The 27590-nt window shown below is 46.3% G+C and overlaps 1 protein-coding gene across 1 annotated transcript; it reads right to left on the bottom strand.

The window, feature by feature from the left end:
* Window positions 1–16484: 16484 nt before the first annotated feature.
* On the bottom strand, window positions 16485–25371 carry LOC124000608 (G-protein coupled estrogen receptor 1-like). The gene is made up of 2 exons (XM_046307113.1): window positions 25246–25371; window positions 16485–19240 (listed from the first exon to the last, which is right to left on the bottom strand). Exon 2 carries the CDS (start codon window positions 18250–18252, stop codon window positions 17146–17148), a length of 1107 nt encoding a protein of 368 aa, XP_046163069.1. The 5' UTR covers window positions 18253–19240; window positions 25246–25371; the 3' UTR covers window positions 16485–17145.
* Between the last annotated feature and the right edge of the window lie 2219 nt (window positions 25372–27590).

Below are 27590 nucleotides of genomic sequence, written 5' to 3' on the forward strand. Positions count from 1 at the left end.
CCGGGTCGCATCCCCCCCAGCCCAGCTACCCCAGATGGGAGAGGAGAGGACACTGTCTGCAGTGAGGGAGATATGGGGGAGGAACTGTGTTGGTCTTGACCCTGAGCAGCAGGAACGGTTGTGGCAGTTGCTGTTTGAATTCAGAGACAGCTTTGCGTTGAGTGAGGAAGAGGTGGGTCAGACTCATCTGGTGCAGCATGAGATCGACACAGGTGATGCTCGACCCATCAAGATGCGTCCCCGCCGTATCCCGCTGGCACGCCAGGAGGCGGCAGACAAGGCTGTGTTGGAGATGCAGCGGGCAGACTTCATTGAGCCCTCAGACAGCCCCTGGGCGGCGCCAGTCGTCATGGTTCCGAAGAAGGGGGGGCAAGCTGAGGTTCTGTGCGGACTACAGGCGGCTGAATGAGGTAACCAGGAAGGACTCATACCCCATACCACGTATCGATGAGTCGCTGGACCTGGTTAGGGGGTCCTCCTGGTTCTCCTCACTAGACCTCCGCAGTGGCTACTGGCAGGTGCCCCTCTCCCCAGAGGCCAGAGCCAAAACTGCGTTCTCCACTAACAGAGGACACTGGCAGTTCAAGGTCCTGTGCTTTGGCCTGTGCAACGCTCCAGCTACTTTTGAGCGTTTGATGGACAGGGTGCTGGATGGCATCCCCCGACAGCAGTGTCTGGTATACCTCGATGACATCCTGGCCCATGGCAGCTCCTTCCAGTCAGCCCTGGGGGCGCTACGGCGTGTGCTGGAGAGGGTGGCTGCCGCAGGTCTGAAGCTCCACCCCGAGAAGTGCCACTTCATGAGGAGAGAGGTGTCCTTCTTGGGCCACCGAGTGGGGAAGGAGGGGATCAGCACCATGGAGGACAAGGTAGGGGCTGTCAGAGACTGGCCCACCCCCACCGACCAGCGTCAGCTGAAGAGCTTCCTGGGCCTGGCCTCGTACTACAGGAGGTTTGTACGGGGCTTCTCAAGCGTTGCTGCTCCACTGAACCGCCTGCTGCCGAAGGACAAGGCTTTCACTTGGACAGTGGAGTGTGAGGAGGCGTTCAACACCCTCAAACGTGCACTGATCGAGGCCCCCGTGCTCGCCCCCTGACCTCACCTTGCCCTTTATCCTGGACACAGACGCGAGCAATGTGGGCATGGGTGGGGTGCTGGCCCAGGTGGGGCCAGAGGGGAGAGAGTGGTGGCGTACTTCAGCAAAACATTTGACAAACATGAGCGCCGCTACTGTGTCACCCGGCGGGAGCTCTTGGCTGTTGTGGCTTCCGTCAAACACTTCAAGTACTACCTGGGTGGTCTGCCCTTTACTGTAAGGACTGACCACTCTGCTCTCCAGTGGCTCATGTCTTTCAGAGAGCCAGAGGGGCAGGTGGCACGCTGGTTGGAGGAGCTTCAGCCGTATGACTTCACGGTGGTGCACAGGGCAGGGGCACGCCACTCCAACGCCGACGCCATGTCCCGTCGGCCCTGTACTGCAGACGGCTGCCGCCACTGTGAACGGAGAGAGGGACGGGAGAGAGAGCTGCGGGCAGAGGAGGGTGTCTGTGCCACAGTGTGTCGGGCGAGCGGGCCTGTCTGCTGTGAGCTGCAGACTGTCGACGTGGCTGAATGGCGGCAGCAGCAGGGACGGGACACAGACCTACAGCCAGTGCTACTGTGGGTAGAGGCGCAGGTGAGGCCACCATGGGAAGAGGTGACAGCGCTCTCACTCGCGACCAAAGGGTTGTGGTCGAAGTTTGAGAGACTGCGGCTGGCTGATGGCGTGCTACAGCGGGCATGGAAGGAGTCAGCTACGGGAGAGGAGAGGTGGCAGGTGGTGGTCCCAAAAGCATTGCGGGAGGCTGTGCTCCAGAGTACTCATGGGGGGGTGGGGACTGGACACTTTGGGGTCACAAAAACACTGCGCCGTCTCCGTCAGGGCTTCTACTGGGGGCAGCACAAGAGGGATGTGGAGGACTTTTGTCGCCGCTGTGACAACTGCACAGCGAGAAAGGGCCCCCCAGGCCGCTCTCATGCTCAGCTACAACAGTTCCCAGTGGGGGCTCCCATGGAGAGGGTGGGAGTGGATGTAGTTGGGCCGTTCCCCACCACAGACAGTGGAAACCGCTGGGTGCTCACGGCCATGGACTATTTCACAAAATGGCCCGAGGCATATGCTCTGCCTGACCAGGAGGCAGAGACCATCGTCGACGCCCTGACAGCGGGGATGTTCAGCAGGTTTGGAGCTGCAGAGTCCATCCACAGCGACCAAGGCAGAAACTTTGAGTCCCGTGTGTTCGCCACCATGTGTGAGAGGCTGGGTATGCACAAGACCCGCACTACTCCTCTCCATCCTCAAAGTGATGGCCTTGTGGAGCGCTTCAACAAAACGCTTGGACAGCAGCTGGCCATCGTCTCTTCCAAACACCAGCGTGACTGGGACAAGCACCTGCCTATGGTCCTCATGGCATGCCGCTCCGCTGTCCAAGACTCCACTTCCTGCACGCCTGCCCTCCTCATGCTGGGGAGAGATCCGCACCCCTGCGGAGATGGCGTTTGGTCGGCCCCTGGATAGCCCTCATGTTCCTCCGGGGCCGGAGTATGCCCGGAGACTCCAGGACCGCCTGGAGACAGCCCACACCTTCGCCAGAGAGCAGCTGGTGAATGCAGGTGTGAGGCAGAAAAGGAACTATGACGTGCACACCCGGGGAAGGCACTTTGTGGCTGGGGAGCTGGTCTGGGTCTACAGCCCCTAAGGAAAAAAAAGGCAGATGCCCCAAGTTGGACAGTCACTGGGTGGGACCCTGCAGTGTCCTGGAGAGGGTAGGGGAGGTTGTGTACCGGGTGCAGCTTCCTCCCAGGGGGAGAAAGGTGGCACTGCACCGGGACAGGTTAGCCCCATACAGAGGGGCCTCTTCTCCTCAAACCCCAGGAACCCCCACAATTCCCCTCTCTGGCAATGACATTCTCCAGGCACCCACCCTCAGGTGCCGCAGACAAGGCTCCAGACAGCCCACTCCCCCTGTCTCCCCCCCTGTGTCACCGCGTGGTTCCCCAGAGCCACGGACTGTATTACCCGTTCCCGCTTCCTTGTCACCCATACCCCTGCCTTCATCCCCTGGGTCCCAGAGGGGCACTCTGCGACCATCACGACCACGCAGGCAAAGGAGACCTCCGGGTCGCTTCAGAGACTTTGTTTGTTCCCTCGGGGACGAGGGACTTTGTGGTGGGGGGGCTGTGTAGCGACCCGCACAGACAGCTGTGTGTTATGTGTTAGGCTAGGAGGTGGTTGTGTTGTACTGACCAGTACACGGTGTTCGCGGGGTCCAACCTGTCAATCAACCTGCTATCTGCCAATCACGGGAATGCCTGGAATGTTCTGATGCCGGGCATCCTGGTGGTTGGTGGAGTGGCGTGGAGGGGGGTTGGGCAGGGGGGTGGAGCATTGGAAGTTAAGACCAGGTTCAGCTTTTGTTCTCTCTCTCTTACGTCTGGGCTTCACAAGAGAAGGTCACGATTGGCTTGTGTCATCTATTTGGCGTGTGCTACGGCCCAAACAGTAGCCTGTGTAAAGTTGGTGTAATAAACCGTCAATTCGTAAACTCAAGCCTCTGTCTGGACAATTGTTCCTTTATGATCTAGTCGGGTCATTACAGTATATAATGACGAGATGCCCATGTCTGTGTCCTAACAATGGGAGTCGTTGTCCCAAAGGCAGGCGAAAAGATTAGGTCCGAAATAAGCACAAAGAAACGCGTTGGCCTTATTTTGGACATATTTTGGCGATTGCTTCGCCTCTTCCTCTCTGCTGCAAAAGAGACAGATGTGAATGCCTAACTGAAATACATAATAAATAATATTTTTTTTGTAAATTAGTGGTGTTAGATTGTTTTGATAAAATGCGTGACATTGATTGTTTGGTTGCGGGACAAAGGACCAAAATGCAGGACTGTCCCGCACAATCCGGAACATATTCTCACCCTACTGTGGATTCGACTTTTACTCGACCCTTCTTCCTGACAGCTAAAGGCCCGAAGCTTCTACTTTACGCTCCAGTCTCTACTCTACTAGAGAACAGGCTACACTGGGGAAGGGTGCTTGTTTAATAAAGTGAGATCATTGCTGAATCAACGTCTGCAAGATCACAAATCACAGTATTGTACATATCAGAACCAAATATAAGAGCATAGTAAAACTTACTGTAAGACAACAAAAACACACTTCATTTCAAATGAGATTTTAGAATGATTGCCTCAGCCTTATGGTTAGCTGTAAAACAGCAAAACTTTCTCTCGGCCTCATGGCAAAATGTGGAAAATAGAGTGGAAACCTGTCATTTTTTTGCAAAAAAAACCAATAATACATATATACAGTACCAGTCAAAAGTTTGGACAAACATACTATTTCAAGGGGGGTTCTGTACACCTCCAGGCTATGTAAGGGCTATTTGACCAAGAAGGAGAGTGATGGGAGTGCTGTATCAGATGACTGGCCTCCACAATCACCTGACCTCAACCCAATTGAGATGGTGGGAGGCAGAGTGAAGGAAAAGCAGCCAACAAGTGCTCAGCATGTGTGGGAACTCCTTCAAGACTGTTGGAAAAGCATTACAGGTCAAGCTTGTCAGGACCCGGATACAAACCCAGGTCTCCGGAGTGAGAAACAGTCACTAAACCAACTGAGCCACGAATAGTCAGCAGAACCCAGAAGATGAGGCAGACACAGCAGTACTTGAGACGGTGTATTTAATGAAGTAAAAAGTGAAGTTCTTCAGGAAAACATGTAACTCCACAACCTCAAAAGGAATTCCACAAGAACAAAGGTAATCCTCCAAGACAAAAAGGTAAATCCACAAGGTGGAAGGTATAGCACAAAAAGCCTCAAAAGATACTCAAAAACAAACAAACAAGAACAAAAAACAGAATTCCACAAGAGAGTCCACCGGGATCAATAAGAGTTCACAGAGTACTAGGGCTGGGTGCTAACATACAAACACAGAGCAAAGAACTGAGTAAAACAAAGGGTTTAAATACAATCAGGGGAAACGAGGCACAGGTGCAAATAATAATGGGGATCAAGGGAAAACAAAAGGTCAAAAGGCACAATGGGGGCATCTAGTGACCAAAAACCGGAACAACCCTGGCCAAATCCTGACAGAATCCCCCCCCCTAGGAACGGCTCCTGACGTTCCTACCAGCTCTCTCAGGGTGGAGGGCCCTGAACTGACGAATGAGGTCAGGGTCCAGTATGTCTTTGGCAGGAACCCAGGAGCGCTCCTCGGGACCGTAGCCTTCCCAGTCCACCAGATACTGCCAGGACCGCTGCACCCGGCAGGAATCCAGTATCCGATGGACGGTATAAGCCGGCTGGCCTCCAATGACACGAGGCGGAGGGGGAGGTCTGTCTGCTGGGACAAGGGGAGAAAAAACAACAGGTTTTAATAAGGAAATGTGAAACGTGGGATTAATCTTAAGGGATCTGGGTAAGTGTAGGCGATAAGAAACTGGGTTAACTCTCCTGGCAACCTTAAAGGGACCGATGTATTTTTGGGACAGCTTGCGAGACTCCACCCGTAGTGGTAAGTCTCTTGTGGAGAGCCAGACTCTCTGGCCGGGGCGCAGGGTAGGGCCGGGACGGCGACGTCTGTTGGCTTGTTGTTGGTACCTCTGTGAGGAACGCATAAGAGTAAGACGGGTCTTCCTCCACATAAGCCGACAGCGTCTGACAAACTTCAAGGCTGAAGGCACTCTGACTTCTGCTTCCTGGTCCGGGAACAATGGAGGGGCATAGCCAAACTGACACTCGTGCGAGGACATACCAGTGGAGGAGGAGCGCAAGGTGTTGTGCGCGTATTCGGCCCAAACAATGAAGGACGACCATGTGGACAGGTTGTTACGAGTCATACATCGGAGGGTGGTTTCCAGCTCTTGATTCATCCTCTCAGTTTGGCCGTTGGACTCCGGATGGTATCCTGAAGATAGACTGGCAGAAGCCCCCATGAGTTGGCAGAAGGCCTTCCAAAACCTAGAGGCGAACTGGGGACCTCTGTCAGAAACCATATCTTGAGGAATCGAAGACTCGGAACACATGATTAATTACCAACTTAGCCGTTTCCTTGGCAGAAGGTAACTTAGTCAGAGGGACGAACCTGGCCGCCTTTGAAAACATGTCGATTATGACTAGGATAGTAGTATTGCCATGGGATGGAGGAAGGCCAGTAATAAAGTCCAACGAGATATGGGACCAGGGTCTGTGGGGAACAGGTAAAGGGTGAAGGAGTCCTTGCGGGCGGAGGTGAGAAGATTTGCCCAGGCAGCACACGGGGCAAGCATTGACGAAAGTGGCAACATCTCCTCTTATGGTAGGCCACCAGAACTTACGCTGGATGAACTCCAAGGTGCGACCTACGCCCGGGTGACAGATGAGGCGAGAGGAGTGCCCCCACAGAAGGAACTGAGTCCTCACTGCCTTGGGGACAAACAACCGATTGGCAGGACCTCCTTTCGGGTCCGGTTCAATAGCTTGAGCTCGTCTCACGGTATCCTCAACTTTCCACGAGATCGGAGCCACGATCTTAGCAGCAGGAAGGACAGGCATGTCCGTGTCATCTCGAATGGCAGGAGCGTAGACTCTGAACAGGGCATCCGTTTTTAGATTTTTCGACCCGGGCCGATAGGTGAGGATAAACTGGAATCGATTGAAGAAAAGAGACCATCTAGCTTGTCTAGAGTTCAACCGCTTCGCCTGCTGGATATACTCCAGATTTTTGTGGTCCGTAAGCACTTGAAACGGGTGAGAAGCCCCCTCGAGCCAGTGTCTCGATTCCTTCAATGCCATCTTAACCGCTAGGAGTTCACGATCCCCCACATCGTAGTTCCTCTCAGCCGGGGTAAGCCGGTGTGAGAAGAAAGCGCATGGATGAAGCTTCTTGTGTTCACCCCTCTGAGACAGGACAGCTCCAACACCAACCTCTGAGGCGTCTACCTCCACCACAAACGGTTCATCCGTAGTCGGTAGTATCAGGATGGGAGCAGAGAGGACGCGCTGCTTGAGTCCTTGGAAGGCAGTCTCAGCTTCTCTTCCCCACAAAAACCTTGCATTGCCACCCTTGGTTAAAGCTGAGAGAGGGGTTGCCACCAAGCTGAAGTTCTTGATGAACTTGCGGTAAAAGTTAGTGAAGCCCAGGAAACGCTGAACTTCCTTAACGGATTTGGGGGTGGGCCAATCCGCTACCGCCCCTACCTTCCTGGGGTCCATTTGGACTCGACCGGGTTCCACTACAAATCCCAGGAATTGTACTCGGGATGAATGGAATTCACATTTTTCCGGCTTAACGTACAGATGTCTGTCTAGGAGGCGTTTGAGTACTTGTCTGACATGCTTTGTGTGTTCTTGAAGAGAGCTCGAAAAGATGAGGATGTCATCCAAGTAAACGAACACAAATATGTTAAGCATATCCCTAAGCACATCGTTTATGAGCGCTTGGAACACCGCTGGGGCGTTGGTCAGGCCGAAGGGCATCACCAAGTATTCATAGTGACCAGTAGGCGTCACCAGGTCTGATCCGCATAAGATGGTATGCGTTCCGCAGGTCAAGCTTAGTGAAAACAACTGCTTCCTGGAGCAGCTCGAAGGCTGTGGCCATAAGGGGTAGCGGGTAACGGTTACGGACGGTTATGGCATTGAGTCCCCGGTAGTCGATGCAAGGACGTAATCCACCGTCTTTCTTGGCCACAAAGAAAAACCCTGCTCCCGCCGGGGAGGTAGATGTACGCATGAGGCCTGCTTCCAGAGCGTCCTTGATGTAGGTATCCATAGCAGCTCGTTCGGGTGGAGATAGGGAAAAGATCCGACCCCTGGGGGGGCAAGTGCCCGGAAACAGTTCGATGGGGCAATCATAAGGTCTATGGGGTGGTAGCATGGTGGCCCTCTGTTTGCTAAATACCAGTTTGAGGTCATGGTAACACTCGGGAACTCGGGTCAGGTCGGTGGATTCTAAAGACTCGGGAGTAGAACTCGGGGAATTCGTGAAAATACAAGTAGCTTGGCACGTAGGACCCCACTGCTTGATAGTGCCCACAGACCAGTCGATGTGAGGGTTATGGCTGTGAAGCCAGGGGTATCCAAGGACGAGAGGGAACTCGGAACAGGAGATCAAATGAAAGTTCATCAATTCCTGGTGTTGTGAAACTGAAAGTCGCAAGAAGGTAGTGACATGAGTGACAAGTCCAGATCCCAAAGGGCTTCCATCCAATGTAGTAACCCTCATGGGGTCACTTAGAGGTTCAGAGGGAACGCCATTCTCCTTCGCCCAGACACCATCCATGAAGTTACCTGCGGCTCCAGAGTCTACCAAGGCTTGAAGGTGAAGCTTGTGGTTGTCCCAGGAAAGGATGACTGGAATGAGCAGACGGGAGTTGGACGGATGGGAGAAGGTTATGTTTCCCATTACAGTTCCCCCCGGTCTGTACGGGACAGAGCGTTTCCCCGGAGCCCGGGACACGTGGAACGGAGATGGCCCGGTTTGCCGCAATATAGACAGCGTCGCTCCCTCATCCGGCGGTCTCTCTCAGCCTGGGAGATGCGTCCAATCTGCATGAGTTCCGGTGGAGCCAGCGAGGATAAAGGTGGGGACTCAAATCACGTTAAATCTACCGTAGCTTTAATTGGACTGATCGTGTACACATACTTTCAAAATGTTAGCTAGCAAGCGAGACAAGCAGTCATCATCATGAATCACGTCGACAACCTACTGGCAAATCCTTTTCAATCCTTGTCATATGAAAATAAATGATAGATAAAACGAATCGCTGTTCATCGGCTATTGCATTGGACATAAACATTACATAACCATTTGAAAATGGCAAATTCAACAATGAGTGGTTTGGAAGGAATCAGTGGATAACTGCAAGCCTTGCAAAGCAATCAATATTTTGCTTCTCCTGCTATTCGGTGGAGAGGGTGTGTGGTCTAAGTCTGGGTTTAAGGGTCTCTTTTCCAAGCTTAAAATAATAAACATTCGCACGCAACACCATGGGCCAGAAAAGGTTGAATACATTGGCCATGCTGTCAATCCAGCATGACTTCTGCTGCATTCGAAACAACTGGAAACTCGGAACTGGGAAATCTCAGACTTAAGTGAGTTCAAGACAACTGGGAACTCTGAGAAAAAACTAGCTCCGACTGGGAAAATACGTTTTGAACGGGCCTCTTTCTAGAGCTCCGACCTGAAGATCACAAACATCATGATTCGACCTTGTTCTTTTCAGAGTTCCCAGTTGTCTTGAAAGCACCATAAATCCAGTGAATGCCAGTCTTTTATAACAAAGTTTGATGACAGAATTTGCCTACAAGAAGGACCAACACGTCACCTTCTTGTTCAAGTGAGCACAGCACAATGGTCCAAAAATGTCTTGTATGCTGCTGCATAAATTATGCAATATGCCAGGGAGATATGTAATACTGTAGTTAAGAAAGTAATACAAAGTGTATGTTGTGTAGTAAGCTGTTAGTAGCCCATGTGCCTTACCCTAATAATTTAGTCCCTTTTCCCCTCATAACTTAGCCTACTGTTCTGACTTGGTGGTGCACATGTAGCCTATAGCCTGTTTTAAAGAAATGTCACCATCGAATATTCTAAGAGCTTTCCTTGGCTGATTATTTGTCCCCTTTATTTATCCTACAGTTTTGACTTGGTGTACAGGGAGAATACAGTAAGACCGGCCCTGGATTCTGTCACTGTACACTTCAAAAGTGCTGAACAAATAGTTATCTTGACTATGTCCGTCTTAGCTCGCTCATTAATGTATTAATCGAAATGATGGTTTGCCCATAATTCGCTCATCATTCCCTTATGCCATAGTTTTTACATCTCAATTGTCAGTAGAGAAACCACATTTATTTAAGAAAGTCAGTCATATAAGCTATGTTTTTAAAAAGGCATTAAATGAACGAATGAACGATTTTGCTTCCAAACAAGGCCCGCTGATAGCCAGTTGTAGCAGTGGTAAGGGCTCACTCCATGGTGCTGAAAAGAAAGCTCTGCTGTTGGAACAACTTTATGTAGGCCCAAATAGTTTGTGGGCACTGTTTGTCATAATAGTGCAATTATCATTATTGTTATAGTGCAATTAATGTATTGTTTACTGTTGTGTTGTGTAGTGGCTTTGCTAGCATGCATCAACCCCAAAAAAGTTGAGTTTGCCCCAACAAGATTTACATGCTAGAATTCTCATGAGAATACCTACACAGTTGCACATTCTTCTCTCTTTCCTTGCAGGGGGCACTGCACTACTTGCGAATGGTCTCGTTTTTCTCTCATGCGGCTACAACTCAACAGCACGCACAACTAGGCATTATGTGCTTTGATTGAAACTCAACACAGGTAGGATATGCTACAGTTTGCTAACACCATCTGCTGTAAAATTTGCTCACTTGTTGTATGTGTAGGGCCTACATTCAATTGTAATTTTGGAGAGGGAAACCTAATCAATTAAATTATTTCTGTAATTGTGCACTGATTGATGTCAGACATGCACCTACCCCAATGCTCTGTTTCAGATGACTGTAATGAATGCAGAAGCAGAAGCAGATTTCAAGAGCAGGACAAGATACCCTCTTTTTGACTGATGATTGGCATAAGGGCATGTACGTGATAGGCCTATCTGGCTTACAGAGGTGTAAAGTACTTAGGCAAAAAAAGTACTACTTAAGTCATTTTTTTGTGATGTCTATTTGTGATACTATTTTTATTTTTGATAACTTTTACTTTTAGTCCACTACATTCCTAATGACAATATGTAATTTTTACTCCATACATTTTCCCTGACACCCAAAACTACTAGTTAAATTTTGAATGCTTAGCAGGACAGAGTTATGGTCCAATTCACACACCTATCAATATAACACTTTGTCATACTTTCTGCCTCTGATCTGGCTGACTCATTAAACACAAATAGTGTGTTTGTAAATTATGTCTGAGTGTTGGAATGTATCCCTGTCTGTCCAGAAAAAAAAGAGTGCCATCTGGTTTGCTTACAGTAATATGACGATTTTGAAGTATAGCATTTACTTTTACTTTGTACTTTTACTCAAGTATGACAATGTTGTACTTTTTCCACCACTATACTATTTTTGACTTTTACTCAAGTAGTATTTTACTGGGGGACTTTTGTTTTATTAAGGCATCTTTAATTTTACTCAAGTATGTCAATTGAGTACTTTTTTCACCACTGCTGGATTATATAATTATGATGGTCATAATGCTTCTTAACAGTGTCATAAAGTGTATTTTCTTAGTCCAAGTAAAGTGACACAGGATGGTCATAATGCTTCTTAACAGTGTCATAAAGTGTATTTTCTTAGTCCAAGTAAAGTGACACAGGATGGCCATAATGCTTCTTAACAGTGTCATAAAGTGTATTTTCTTAGTCCAAGTAAAGTGACACAGGGTGGTCATAATGCTTCTTGACGTTGTCATAAAGTGTATTTTATTAGTCCAAGTAAAGTGACACAGGATGGTGATAATGCTACTTAACAGTGTCATAAAGTGCATTTTCTTCATCCAAATAAAGTGACGCTGTCACGAATATTACCGAAGGTGACTCCCCTTCTTGTTCGGGTGGCGCTCGGCGGTCGTCGTCGCCGGTCTACTAGCTATCGCCGATCCGTTGTTCTGTGTTCGTTTAGTTCTGTCTAATTGGTAGCACCTGTTTCTTGTTTGGTTGTTAGGATAGGGTTATATATAGTCTGTTCAGCCCGCTTCTGTTTCGTGCGGGCTTGTTCTCCTGTTTCCTTGTTTGAGTGTATTTTTTTTTTTTAGCATTTGGGTTTCACGCTGTCCGTTTATATTTCTGTTCATTTGTGTTTCCACTTTTGTTCATGTTATCTTTCCGGGACATTAAAGCGTGTTGTTTTTCCCACATCTTTTGCTCTCTGCGCCTGACTCCACACCTCTTCACTCATTTGTTCGTAACAGACGCAGGATGTTCTATCAATTGTAGTGCGTGCGTGTGTGTGTGTGCATGTTTGAGTGAGAAAGAGAATAGTGCTAGGTTAGTATGCTACTAGAGGGAAGAGTAGTATTATCTGACCGTGCTTTATCCAGGGATTCATCACGTTGCATAATATAAACAAATAGAACTGAAGATGGAGATGAAGCCCATATCCACCCTGCTCAACCCTTCTCACTTATCAGTGGCTGCATACAGCACATACTCTTCTGATCTACCTCGGACATATCCATAACCATGTTTACTATATCTCCTGTGTGTGTGTGTGTGCGTGTGTGCGTGCGTGCGTGCGTGTGTGTGTGTGTGCAGATGTTGTAGCAGGTCAAATCTATACGTAGAGCAGGGGTGCTGCTAGGCAAGGGGGAGGAGGGAGGAAAACACATTAAGCTTTCGCTCAGCTTCTGATAAAGTACATAAACTTCGTCACCACGTGCGCTCTTCATTTTATGTGTGCTTGCTGTCTAAATTGAACTTGTCTCAAAATCAGCCAATCATTTGCTTGAATGCACGCTTGTGTATCTCAGCATACGTTCAAAAATCATCCTTTGCCCCTTCTATCACCCAGAATGCAACCTTTCTTTTTCACCTCTCATTTTTCTGTGAATAATTTTAATTTACAAATGCAATTACGAGTCAGATCCATTATTCATCTACCGAGCGCCACAAGCGTGCATTGTCATACGATTATGCATGAGCCCTATCCAGTCTTAATTACTTTGACATGGCAGCAGCCTTCTCTCACTCCTTGGAGTGGTCAGTGTTGGGGAGTAGTGAACTCCATGTCGTTCAATTTGTAATTTAAGTTTTCAATGTAACTTTAGTTAAGTAAAATACATTTTCCTTAAGTTTGCTTTAGTGTAGCTTAACTTCTTGTGTGAAGCAATTGGCAGCTTGGTAAACTGTATTTTTGGAGTAGTTTCCCAACATTGGCTGTGGTAAATGTGTTTCACCTTTCTTCAATTTGCAATAGAATGTCAGTGTGTATTACTCTGGTCATCTTTAAAAGTCAAGTTATACTGCCCAAGCATGCTCAAGGGTCTAACCAAACCAAAATTCAAAGAGAAAAATGCGGAAGAGAAATCAAAGGAAAAAGTCACACCATTTCTGCTTTCTATGACGTCAGTCACATCCAACTCTGACCCCTACTCAACCCGACAGCTGCGCTCACAGTCCCCTGTCAAACTCTTCTCACAGTCTATATCTCCCTGTGTGTGTGTGTGTGTGTGTGTGTGTGTGTGTGTGTGTGTGTGTGTGTGTGTGTGTGTGTGTGTGTGTGTGTGTGTGTGTGTGTGTGTGTGTGTGTGTGTGTGTGTGTGTGTGTGTGTGTGTGTGTGTGTGTGTGTGTGTGTGTGTGTGTGTGTGTGTGTGTGTGTACACCACACGTGTGCCGAACGGGTCCAGCTCTGCCTCACCCCAGGGGATGGGTGACCTGGGGTGCTTTTGGATTTGTCCGTCTGGCCGCTGCTTCTGTATATTAATGAACTTGTCAGTCATTCTTGCGTTATCACTCACTCATCTTCCTGTCTTCGTCCCTTCTGTCGCCTTCCTTGATAGTCACATCCTCAGGTCATTCTCACAGGGATCTTTATTTTATTACTAAATCTCATACAAACATTGTATAACCCATACCCAGCCCCGTACTAGTATTTTTGAACATTCTGCTATATGTGGTTCACAAGTGTACACAGAGAGGATCACCTGTATGTTCTCATGTTCAAGCAATTTAACATGCTATTTCACCCAAAAAGAGGTACACTCTGAAAGGATATGACGTGTTTTGTGTGAAAAGGATAGATCTTTGTATCATGTACCACAAGAAGTTTGACATTTTCACGAAAGACCCCCTACAAACAATTATTCAAACAATGCTCTGAGCTGATTTCCCAGGCTGCCTGGATTATCACAGCTGGAAAAACAGTTTGTGGTTTGGGCTCATGCTTTTCCCAGACTACGCCAAGCCGCCATCTCCCGCTGAGCAGCTCCATCCACAAATACAGCCCAGCCTTACCACAGCCACAGGCTGGCCATCCAGCCCAGCAGCACACTTTCCCATTCACACACAATGTAACTTACTGAACTCTCACTGGCATTACTGTAACAGACCCACAGGGAGGTTGTCTCAGCAACACCCACAGGAACAATAATTAAACCACAGGATCCGACTACAGTACATGCAGGCGTGCCCTGTATCATCCTTGAAACCATTTTTCAATGGGAACCTATTTGCTCTCTGGAATGACACCGAAGTAGTTTTTTGCTTGTAGCTTTGAGAATATTCATCCCAAAATGTTGTTTAGGATAGAGGGTGCAATTCACAGTAATATGAGATGGTAATAAAAAGACAGATCACTTTTAGCCATGTCAGATTCAACCCGACGCATTAACTGTTTATTGATTTGCTCTATCTGTTAATGATATAAACAGAGGCTGTAAACTGGATTTACGTCAGAAGATTTGGAGCCACAATGAATACGTTTATGGCACTGTCCAAAGGTTTTTCACCTCCTCTTGTGTTGCTTAGTAGGCAGTGTTTATTTGCCTTGTAATTATTAGGAATCGTTTGTTAAGTACTACTCCTTATTTCTCCTTTGATAGTGTGTATTGTTAGTATTTATTACAAGGTAAGAAACAAGTTGATCATGATAGTCTGTCTACTTCCAACTAGGAACCCAGCTTTTGATGCCCTGTTTTTTTTAGCCAGACACTCTAAAAGAAAATCAATGTGCAACGCACATGGGTTTAGGCCATAAATGTTACAAAGTGGTGGCACCCAAATGAGCCACTGCCATCCTGTTTGAGTGGCCCCCGCCTGTTGCATAATCCCGAAGTACATAACCTCAAATTGCCTATGACTAGCAATGGCAGTTACATACTGTGCAAAGTTATTTCTCTCCGAATCCTCACACTACTACCAAGCACACATATTCCAATGATGAGCTGAACTGGTTCCAAACGTTGACATCTCAAATCTCGAGATTATCGATGTGTACATGTTGGTGGAAAGGAAATGCCACGGAAGCGACACCCAGACTATGCTATTATTGATATCTTGATATAAATTAGTTTGCTTGTTATGGGTGGTTCACGCGTGGGAATTCAGGCGCACATAGAAGGGCTTGTTGGCAGATTCTATAAGATATTTTATGATGCCTATTAAAAAAAATACCATGCCTCTTCTGTTGTGGTTTCAGTAAGTAGGCCTATTAGTCAAACGATATCTGACACATGCACTAATCCATCATTTCCCCAGATTCAAATTAGAGATAGAATGGATTGTTACAATTTGAGTAACCTAGGAGTAATTCACAAACACAAGCAAATAGCACAAAAACCTAACTGCTGGGAACTGCAATTACTGGAATCCAATGTATTTGTTTGTTTTTCTCTTAGTTCCTTTTACATTCATGGGAAATGGATACTTTTCTCAGGATGCACCGTAATGCACAGTAAGGATTCCATACACGGTAATGACTGAGGCGAGGGTCTTGAGTTCAATAAGGGTTAACAGGGTCATGGCATAAGCTTACAAAGATTGGTGTATTTCTGCAGAATGTTTGTGTTTACAGTGAATGAGAACAATAGTTGAGAGGAGCAGTCCTTTTGCTGGGTTCCTGTAATTGAGGAGATTTTTCCAGCAAAACAGGAGCAGGTGAGACTCCTTACAGTAAGTAGCCTACTGTACATACTCTCAACTGTAACAAGAACTAAAAGATCTGGTCTTTATTCAGCCTTATTTCACAGACAGATTAGCAAGACAGAAAAAGGATACTTAAAGGGATATTAACCCTTACCCTCATCGCTTACCCAAAATAGTATTTGGTAAATAAACAAGCATTTGGTAAATAAATCTGTCCCTGCTCACTGTAGTTTCAGAATGACTGAAACTGTTGGAGACTGAGAGTAAACACAAGAGATGATAGCAGCGCCTCCATCGTCTTCGCTGAGTAATGTTTTTACATATAAATCACATCTCCTCCGCTCCGGACAACACCTGCCTCCTTGTTTCTGCCTCAGGCAAACAGGAGTTGACAACTAGGGTCATAATACTGTGGATAGCATCCGTCTTTAGAATGAGTAACGGTCTTGACTAGATATATTTAGCGTTCTTCGAATACTGAAGGCACTGGCACACGACTGTTTGTGTATCCTTGAGGAAAATGAGCATTCATTCATTTCCTTTGCTATCTACCTTGATTTTGAAGAATATTTTTGTTAAAAACATTTCAAATGAATTCTGTAAACGTAGGAGAAAATCAAAGGCAAAGAAGCTTTTTTTCTGACGTCTGGGCACATGCAGCAGGTCACCACCTACAATTTGTTTTCATATGTAGAAAAATGATTTGTTTAGATTTGTGGAAGGCATATCCTGTCTTTTACTTCCACTTTTTGTAATACACGTAAGGTTGTCAGTACTATGTCAGCAAAGAGCTTCTCAACGGCTTCCTAAAAAACAAATGTTTATTTTATTTATTTAAATAAAAGTGGTGTTAGTGGTCAATTGCTTGCACAGGCAAACAAAGAAAAGGACATCTACTTACAATACAGTGAATTGTCAGTACATAAAAAACGATCCGACAACAGGTGTGTCTAGCAGTCTTATGGGTTACCCAAACAGTTCTGAGCAGTATACAGTGTTACAATAACCACACTAGGGTCAAGGAGAAGCAAGTCACTGGTCCCTTTGATGTGTCTGTTTTAATTTGTTCCCTCACCGCCATTTCTCTGAGTAGATTGTTGCGGTTTCATGACAGGTATAGCTTTGTTACATTAGAATAATGACTTTATCTTTTGATAAGCGAAGAGAAGACATTGAAAGAACACCAAACCTGGTATTTTCATCAATTTGCCTTCTCCATTTTCCAAATGTTTATTCATTACCCTAATATCATTATTTATATCTAATGAAGATACACCGTGTGTTCTCCACCCGCGCTTACAGGAGACAAAATGGCTGCCTCATGGTCAGTTTCAGTTTTCCTCCATGGTATCTCTACCACTTATAAGAAGCTGAATTCTGGAAGCCTTGAGTGTGTCATGAAGACAATTCCCAGGATCCTGCTGGGTAGACACAGCAGCAGATAGCTCTTCCTCCCCCCTGGACTTCTGTTACATCCTAACCTTTCATACAAAGATGTTGCTGATCCTGCAGCGTTACACCTCCGACACCTCACTCCTCACAGGTATGTGTAAATCTAGGGTGTGGTGGCAGAAGCGGTAGAGCACGGACCAGCTGGCCTTCTGCTTGATGAAGAGTCTTAGCTTGTCCCTGAAGGTCTCCCCCAGGAAGCTGTAGATGATGGGGTTGAGGCAGCTGTTGGAGAAGGCGGCCAGGTTGACGATGTGGCCCGTCAGCGGGTAGTCGTGCCACAGGTGGCCGCTGAAGGTGCTGCGCTGGGCCGGGTCGTCCGTGCCATGCAGCAGCTGGATGCTGATGAAGATGTTCTCAGGCAGCCAGCAGATGAAGAACACCAGCACCACCACCCCGATCATCCTCAGGGCCTTCTGTCTGCGAGGCCACAGTCCCCGGTGCTTCTGCGCCCGCATCAAGATACGCACGATCAGCGAGTAGCACAGGCCGATGACGGAGAAGGGCACCAGGAAGCCGATGGTCACCTCTAACCACTGGATCTCAAAGACGTTGGCGAAGCAGAAGTGCACCTCGCCGCGGTGCTGGGTCTGGACGATGGTGAAGGGGAGCAGCGTAGCCAGGATGGAGGCCATCCAGATGAAGCTGCAGCTGAGCTTGGCGTGCTGCATGGTCCTCAGAGGACTACTGCTCATGGAGCTGGCCAGAGCCACGTAGCGATCAAAGCTCATCCATGTCAGGAAAAAGATGCTGCTGTACATATTGACCTGCAGGAATAAGGACATGAAGGTACACAGAACAGCGTACTCATAGTACTTCTCATTGAGATTGAAGACCTCGATGAGGGAGTCTGCCACCAGGATGAGGTCTGCGACCGCCAGGTTGACAAAGTAGAGGTCCGGGATGGTCATCTTCTCCCTGTGGTTGAGGTTGACCACCAGGATGAGTATATTCCCAATGAAGCCGATGGGAAAGAGGAGGATGGTGTAGAGGCAGGAGAGGAAGAGGCCGATGGTGTAGAACTGATAGGTGTCTGGGTTCTCAGACGCGTCCGTGACGTTGTAGTCATATGAGGTGTTTAGTTGCTCCGTACCGTTGACATATGCCTGAACCAGAGAGATGGTCTGCACTTCCATACTGCCTGTGTCTTTGCTTTGAAGGTCTTGAATCATAGGTCATATAGCCTACATATTTCAATCGTGTCAGTGCCCGATTCTCTGTCTCGAAAGGTTCTCTCATCTATGCTCCATTTGCATGCTGACAGAAGTCAGTTCTTATAATATAGAAATAGTTTAAGGGTTATCTGACCCCATGTTTATATCAATGTTTGCCTAGCAATAGATGACAGAGGGTACAGATACAGAGCAGCACCTCCATGTTTTGATATCACCCCTTCTTATCGGCAGAGGCTGCTAGGGCTTACATTATCCATGTGGTCCAACCTAAGGGCTTACATGATCCATGTGGTCACATCTAAGGGCTTACATTATCCAAGTGGTTCAACTTAAGAGCTTACATTATCCATGTGGTCCAACCTAAGGGCTTACATGATCCATGTGGTCCAACCTAAGGGCTTACATGATCCAAGTGGTTCAACTTAAGAGCTTACATTATCCATGTGGTCCAACCTAAGGGCTTAAATGATCCAAGTGTTTCAACCTAAGAGCTTACATGATCCATGTGGTTCAACCTAAGAGCTTGCATGATCCATGTGGTTCAACCTAAGGGCTTACATGATCCATGTGGTCCAACCTAAGGGCTTACATGATCCATGTGGTCCAACCTAAGGGCTTACATGATCCATGTGGTCCAACCTAAGGGCTTACATGATCCATGTGGTTCAACCTAAGGGCTTAAATGATCCATGTGGTCCAACCTAAGGGCTTAAATGATCCATGTGGTTCAACCTAAGGGCTTAAATGATCCATGTGGTTCAACCTAAGGGCTTAAATGATCCATGTGGTTCAACCTAAGGGCTTAAATGATCCATGTGGTTCAACCTAAGGACCAACATGTACTTAGGGACTTTGCTTCTTTCTCTTTTTTTGAGCCGTTTGTTTTTCACACGTTCTGATTCCAGTGCTGGATTTTCTCATCCAGTCCATGTGCATGTTTATTCACCCAACCTCAGCCTGTGACGCTATTGCTGTGACACCTGACCTGTGGAGAAGACAGAAGAAGAAAGTCATTACATGAAAGAAGGATTATGTGCTCAGCAGCCTTTGGTCAAATGACATATGTCTGGTTGTCTGTCTAGTGACTGAGCACATATCAAGCTCCAAAGGACCAGAGGTTTCATCTCAGGTAAAAAAAGATTTACTGGTATCGAACTGTATACACAGCAATCAATCATATATGATGGTTGAACTCAACCGTTTGTCTCTACTAATTCCGAGATGAGACGAAGTTCGTTGGTGGTTACCAAAGGACATTAAAATGCACATTCTCAGGCTTAAACAGATTCATTGAAAACCAGCTGCTTTGAAATCTTCAGCCAATCCTAGCTCAGCCTGCTCCAGACTGAATTTTTATAAATTGGTGAGATGGTGGGAAAATAGATTTGAAGCTAATTAACATTAAACAAAACCATTATAAATCTTATGTTTTGGCTAGAGCAGGGCACAGGATTTCTATACAAGTAAGAGACAGTCCTTGTTATATTCTTGATAAGCAAATATCATTAATCCGTGAGATGATATGTTTATATTCCTAAACAGTGACGCAGTAAAGACATTTCATAAATCAATGTTCAATCAATGTTTTATTCACTTAACCTTTATTTAACTAGGCAAGTCAGTTAAAAACAAATTCTTATTTACAATGATGGCCTACCAAAAGGCAAAAGGCCTCCTGCGGGGACAGGGGCTGGGATTAAAAATTAAAATATTGGACAAAACACACATCACGACAAGAGAGACAACACTACATAAAGAGAGACCTAAGACAACACGGCAGCAACACATGACAAAACCGCATGGGAGCAACACAACATGACAACAACATGGTAGCAACAAAACATGGCAGCAGAACATGGTACAGTAGCAGCACAAAACAGGGTACAAACATTATTGGACACAGACAACAGCACACAGGGCAAGAAGGTAGAGACAACAATACATCACGCAAAGCAGCCATAACTGTAAGTAAGAGATTGAGATAAAACGGTCCACTTTGAGTGTTTGTTGCAGCCTTTTCCAGTCGCTGTTTTTCTTCACTTTACATTTGCTTAGTTTTATTATTGATAACAGATCATGTACAATACTTTATTTAGAGCCTAGATTAGATCAATCTCAAATCAAAATCAAACACAATTTTATTAGTCACATGCGCCGAATACAACCTTACAGTGAAATGCTTACTTACGAGCCCCTAACCAACAATGAAGTTTTAAAAAACAACCAAAAAACATGATCAAATAACAATAAGAAATAAAAGGAACAAGTCATTAAAGAACAGCAGTAAAATAACCATAGCGAGACTATATACAGGGGGGTACAGGTACAGAGTCAATGTGTGCGGGCACCGGTTAGTCGAGGTAATTGAGATAATATGTACATGTAGGTAGAGTTCTTAAAGTGATTATGCATATATGATAACAATAGAGAGTAGCAGCGGTGTAAAAGAGGGGGGGGACAAATGCAAATAGTCTTGGAAGCCATTTAATTAGATGTTCAGGAGTCTTATGGCTTGGGGGTAAAAGCTGTTTAGAAGCGTCTTGGATCTAGACTTGGTGCTCCGGTACCACTTGCCGTGCAGTAGCAGAGAGAACAGTAGCAGAGAGAACAGTTTATGACTAGGGTGGCTGGAGTCTTTGACAATATTTAGGGCCTTCGTCTGACACCGCCTGCTATAGAGGGCCTGGATGGCAAGAAGCTTTTCCACAGTGATGTACTGGGCCGTACGCACTACCCTCTGTGGTGCCTTGTGGTCAGAGGATGAGCAGTTGCCATACCAGGCAGGGATGCAACCATGCTCTCGATGGTGCAGCTGTAGAACCGTTTGAGGATCTGAGGACCCATGCCAAATCTTTTCTGTCTCCTGAGGGGGAATAGGTTTTGTCGTGCCCTCTTCACAACTGTCTTGGTGTGCTTGGACCATGTTAGTTTGTTGGTGATGTGGACACCAAGGAACTTGAAGCTCTCAACCTGCTCTACTACAGCCCCGTCGATGAGAATGGGGGTGTGCTCGGCCCTCTTTTTCCTGTAGTCCACAATTATCTCTTTTGTCTTAATCAAGTTGAGGGAGAGGTTGTTTTCCTGGCACCACAAGGCCAGGTCTCTGACCTCCTCCCTATAGGTTGTCTCGTCGTTGTCGGTGATCAGGCCTACCACTGTTGTGTCATCGGCAAACTTAACCTCCTCCCTCCACCTCCTCCACCTCTCTCCACCTCCTCCTCCTCTCCCCCCCTCTCTCCTTCCCTATTATCCTCCTCCCTCCACCTCCTCCTCCTCTCTCCACCTTCTCCTCCTCTCCCCCTCCCTCACTCCTTCCTTATTAACCTCCTCCCTCCACCTGTGGCTTAATGATGGTGTTGGAGTCGTGCCTGGCCGTGCAGTCATGAGTAAACAGGGAGTACAGGAGGGGACTGAGTACGCACCCCTGAGGGGCCTCTGTGTCGAGGATCAGCGTGGCAGATATGTTGTTCCCTACCCTTACCACCTGGGGGCGGTCTGTCAGGAAGCCCAGGATCCAGTTGCAGAGGGAGGTGTTTAGTACCAGGGTCCTTAGCTTATTGATGAGCTTGAGGGCACCATGGTGTTAAACGCTGAGCTGTAGTCAATGAATAGCATTCTCACATAGGTGTTCCTTTTGTTCAGGGTGGAAAGGGCAGTGTGGAGTGCAATAGAGATTGCATAATCTGTGGATCTATTGGTACAGTATGCAAATTGGAGTGGGTCTAGGGTTTCTGGGATAATGCCTTTCTAAGCAGCCTTTCAAAGCATGTCATGGCTACATACGTGTAGTCGGGTAGTCATTTAGGCAGGCTACCTTAGTGTACTTGGGCACAGGAACTATGGTGGTCTGCTTAAAACATGTTGGTCTTACAGACTCGGACAGGGAGAGGTAGAAAATGTCAGTGATGATACTTGCCAGTTGGTTAGCGGATTGATCGCAGTACACGTCCTGGTAATCCGTCTGGCCCTGTGGCCTTGTGAATGTTGACCTGTTTAAAGGTCTTACCCACACCGGCTGCGGAGAGAGTGATCACACAGTCTTCTGGAACAGCTGGAGCTCTCATGCATGTTTCAGTGTTATTTGCCTCGAAGTGAGCATAGAAGTACAGGTGCTTCTACACCTGCAATGCTTGCTGTTTGGGGTTTTAGGCTGGGTTTCTGTACAGCACTTTGAGATATCAGCTGATGTACGAAGGGCTATATAAATCAATTTGATTGGATTTGATTTGATTTAAGTAGTTTAGCTCGTCTGGTAGGCTCATGTCAATGGGCAGTTCTCCGCTGTGCTTCCCTTTGTAGTCTTTAAGGGTTTGCCAAATCCGACGAGCGTCAGAGCCGGTGTAGGATGATTTTATCTTGTTCCTGTTTTGAGGCTTTGCCTGTTTGATGGTTCGTCGGAGGGCATAGCGGAATTTCTTATAAGCTTCTGGGATAGAGACCCGCTCCTTGAGCGCGGCACCTCTAGCCTTTAGCTCAGTGCAGATGTTGCCTGTAATCCATGGCTTCTGGTTGGGGTATGTATGTACAGTCACTGTGGGGACAACGTCATCGATGCACTTATTGATGAAGCCAATGACTGATGTGGTGTACTCCTCAATGCCATTGGAGGAATCCCGGAACATATTCCAGTCTGTGCTAGCAAAACAGTCCTGCAGCTTGGCAAATGCTTCATCTGACCACGTTTTTTATTGATCGAGTCACTGGTGCTTCCTGTTTTAATTTTTGCTTGTAAGCAGGAATCAGGAGGATAGAATTATCGTCAAATTTGCCAAATGGAGGGAGAGGGAGAGCTTTGTATGAATCCCTGTGTGTGGAGTAAAGATGGTCCAGAGTTGTTATCCCTCTGGTTGCACATTTAACATGCTGATAGAAATTTGGTAAGACAGATTTAAGTTTCCTGCATTAAAGTCCCCGGCCACTAGGAGAGCCACCTCTGGGTGAGCGTTTTCCTGTTTGCTTATGGCAGAATACAGCTACGAAAAATACAGATGAAAACTCTCTAGCTTGTCATGGGATACCTTGAGACTTCCTTAGATATCACGCACCAGCTGTTATTTACAAAAATACAACGCTAATCTAACCCTGACTGTTTTGCACATTATCCCAATTTTAATTTCCCCACGTTGGTCTTAGCTAATAGTCTCAGCTACACTGTAAAGGAAAACTAAGTTATATGGTCATTTTGGGATATTATCAACAGGAAAATACCATGAAACCTTTTACTGCAGCATATTGTAAATTATGGTGCATTGTGAGAAAATGATGTAGGAGGGGAAAGAATTGCTGTATTTCGAACAGTACTGTAATCCATCCCTGTACTGTGTTTTTTGGAGCACCAAAACCCTTTTAATCACTACTAGCTGCATGGTATTGTTGTTTGTGGCCCATTAAAATATTTTGAGGCGTGCCTTGTAAGTGGCTATATTTGTTCCACCTATTAGTAAGAGTGCTGTACCAATTTAACTGGTATGTGGTGTGTGCAATATGAAATACAGTAACTTACATGTTTCTTTGCTGCCTGTAACTTACTGATCAATTCACAGCAACCCCTTTACAGTGTAAATAATATCATGCCTGTTTTCCGTCAGTGCAGAGGGAACCTTGACCTTTAGCATGCGTTCACACTCAGACCCTCAGTCTTTTCATTTACACCCAGAGGAAAACCTCTGCAATATTAATGCTGCCTCCTCTCCCCTGAGTGCCGGCTTTCACAGCCCTATCTCAGCCATGAAGCATGTATGCACAGGAAAACTGGATAAATGAGACCTAGGGATCTCATCTCACAGGGAGAATAGCCTCTGAGCCATTTGAGAAACACCCAGGAAGCCTTGCTAACCCAACCATGCAGTATATTACCATTATCCTTTGGCAAACAAACTTTGACTGTCTGCTTTGACTTCCAGCAGAATGAAGGATTTGACGCTTGGAGCAATACATCCTCTAATGTTTTCACAATTCAGCCTCAAACTGCTGTGATGGTTTTGGAACATATTGCCAATTAAATGGCACTTGCGGCCCTAGAAGGCAGATAAGTGTAGAAAGACATGCCAGCCCACTTAGATTAGACATGGGGACTTTATTTTGATATGGACCAAGATGGATGGCTGATTCAAAAGATAAACATACTGGTACATTTTATTTGACCCTTTATGCCGTTTAGTACAGTCATACATGAAAAACTGTTATCAAGACTTTTATAGCCTGAGGCAGAATGATGTGAGGCATTTTATCTGTATTAATTAGCTTGATATGTCATTTGTTTATCCTCCATCTGCACTGTCTATAAGCAAGGCTGGTGACCCCATTTTGCGTTATTATACAGCTTTTATCATAACACCCCATTTATAAGCCAGCTAAAAAAGCTTAAGCACCAGGCAAAAAGCTCCCCAAATGGCCCCATTGCAATCAAGCTGGGCATCTATCTCTAGAAACTGAAGAGGGGTTATTTTGTTGTGGACAAAAGAAGAGATGCATGTTGCTAGTGAGACATGAGACTTGACAGCTTCCTGTCTCTCTAGGGAAACACGATGTCAATCTACCAGTTCAGACATGTAGGTTAGTGTGGAAAAATGAAGAGAGGATTAAAAAAACGATACATCACAAATCACTTTCTGTTCACTGGGCATGAAGGTACAAATGGTCCATCAACCCCAAAAGCAACAGGCAGCTGATCCACTCCAGTCTACACATGTTCATTTTTTTTTGTAGAAAGAACTCCCGAATGTCCCCATTTATTACATAATCTTAAATCTGAAAAATAACAACTTGAACTGTCTAATTTGTAACACCATCGAAGTGAAATTAAATCTGACAATGAGCAGAGGAAAAATACCATGAATCTCTGGTCCTGATCGATTGAAACCTCCCATCCAATTCAAGTTTGGACCTTCCCCTTCTAATATCTGAGACCATTTATTTTCTTCAACTCTGTAATAGTCATAAAACAGCTGCAATACCACACAGGGATGGAGAGCAGAGAAAACCACTTACTTTTCCGTGGTGGGCTTGTTGTCCATCCAGTGTGAAGCTCCAGTGCAGAAGTCAGTGGAGTGTCACCGATTTCTAATCCCCGTGTCCAGCTGAGGCTGCACTCCCTGCCTGCGCCACCTGCTGTTCACCCCAACCCAGGGAGAGAGGGAGAGAGAGAGGGGAGCCAGAAGAAGAGGAGGCGAGAGAGCTCAAGAAAACGCAAACACTAGACCTCCTCCCTCATGAAACTTGCTTTATTTGTGACCATGCTTGTTCCCTCACTCATCTACCCCCTCCTCCTCCTCTACCCTCCTCCCTCACGCCTCTCTTCCTGAACCCTAGCTGAATTGCTCAAAGCGTTCAGGCGTTCAGGTTCTGTGACCGAATTATTAACCCAGCGAGGTGTGTGGATGCTATGGGATCTTCTTAAGGTTCCAGATGTATCTTGGCCCAGGTCTCTATGTACATAGTCTATAGTCCATCTATAGTCCATCTAGTCTGAGCAAGGAAAACACAGCGCTGTACACATCCCGTCAGAGAACACAGTATATGGTTTGTATAAGGTCATAGTCATACATCACTGTACTGTATATACTTTATAGGCATATATCTCATTCCTCTTAGTTATGCCTTTCAAAGGAGTTTGCATTGACATCCTGTTCACAGCAGATCTGTTTAATGTTTCCTTTGCATAGTGAACATATTTCACTAGTTTCGAAAAGCATTGAAAAACATTTGGCATAGGACAGCCTAACTGGGTCCAACTGGAGGGAATCTGGCATGAGTGGCTTTAATGTGGAACTCTAGTAAATACCACTGATGCCACTTTTACCAGCCTGCCTCCAAGGAAAACACAGATGATAAGAAAGCTTACCAGGCGGTAGATGGTAAATAGATTTGTTAGTCCCAAAAGGGTATGCAGAGCTCTCAATCACAAAACGTTTTAGTCACTAACTGTTTTTGTATAGGATACTCATAGATTAGAAGATAATTGTTAGTGAACGCCCATGACTATAAACAGATCTTTTTCAAGAGGCCAAATGAGGACAGCCAAGCATGGCTTCCTTATATTTTACAGGTAATAGTTGACCCCGCTATGTATTAAAAGCAAGGTGAGTTGTGAGTTTGCCCCATTCTCCTCATAATTACATTTGATGCCCTTTAGAGGCTTCTGGTTTCTTCAACACGGCTTTGTTATCAAGATGAGAAAAAAAGGAGGAGTAAAGGGAGAAAGCAAAAAAAGAAGGAAGATAATTAACCTCCCGAGCAGAATACATTTTGACGAGAGAAAAGGGGGGAGTGAGAGAAAGAGAAGGATGGACACCAGACGATGCTTCGAAGAGGCTTATAGTTGAACACTTCCTGTGAGATTGGTCCTCAACATCAGCAAGTGGGTCACAGACAGTCAGTCACAGGCAGGCACAGACAGTAGACCCAATTGAAGACTTTATTAAATATATTATGACTGTCCCTCTTCCTATTGCGGTTGATGGTGGATAGTGTCGTGCCTCTGTGACAGCTGAGCTATCTGACAGTGTACAGAGCCAGTCTGTGTTTAGATATGGCCATCTGGTGGATGGAACGGAACTGCTCATGTAACTACCACACTAAGTGCTCTACATCGCCATTCACACCGTGTATCTGATGCAGGCAGACTGATGCTGCTCATTTTGGCCTTGACACACAAACAGGAAGCTCTTCTTCACAGGGGGCTTATTTCTTTATGCATTGTGTAACTGATCTCAGTACAGATGCACAGGCTAACACACAACGATCCTGTTGGCATAAACAAACTATTTCCACACAAAATTATACACTCAGTGTACAAAACATTTAGAACACCTGTTCTTTCTGACAGACTGACCAGGTGAATCCAGGTGAAAGCTATGATCCCTTATTAATGTCCGTTGTTAAATCCACTTCAGTCAGTGTAGATGAAGGGGAGGAGACAGGTTAAAGAAGGATGTTTAAGCCTTAAAACCTCTACAGGATCGGTGTCCCTCCCATTTCCCAGTCAGGATCGTGTCAAAGATGCACGGAGCAAAGTACAGAGAGATCCTTGATGAAAACCTGCTCCAGAGCACTCAGGACCTCAGACTGGGGCGAAGGTTCACCTTCCAACAGGACAACATCCCTAAGCACACAGCCAAGACAAGTCTCTGAATGTCCTTGAGCTGCCCAGCCAGTGCCCGGACTTGAACCCGATTGCACATCACTGGGGAGACCTGAAAATCGCTGTGCAGCAACACTCCCTATACAAATAAACAGAGCTTGAGAGGATCTGCAGGGAAGGAAAAAAGTTAGACCAGAGAATCTTGTTTCTCATGGTCTGAGAGTCTTTAGGTGGCTTTTGGTAAACTCCAAGC

The sequence above is a fragment of the Oncorhynchus gorbuscha genome, linkage group LG16 (genome assembly GCF_021184085.1).
Source record: "Oncorhynchus gorbuscha isolate QuinsamMale2020 ecotype Even-year linkage group LG16, OgorEven_v1.0, whole genome shotgun sequence".
In the NCBI taxonomy this organism is placed as follows: domain Eukaryota; kingdom Metazoa; phylum Chordata; class Actinopteri; order Salmoniformes; family Salmonidae; genus Oncorhynchus; species Oncorhynchus gorbuscha.

What these genes read in the sequence shown, in the direction of transcription:
- LOC124000608 (XM_046307113.1), bottom strand. Translation starts at nt 18,252, where the DNA reads ATGATTCAAGACCTTCAAAGCAAAGACACAGGCAGTATGGAAGTGCAG.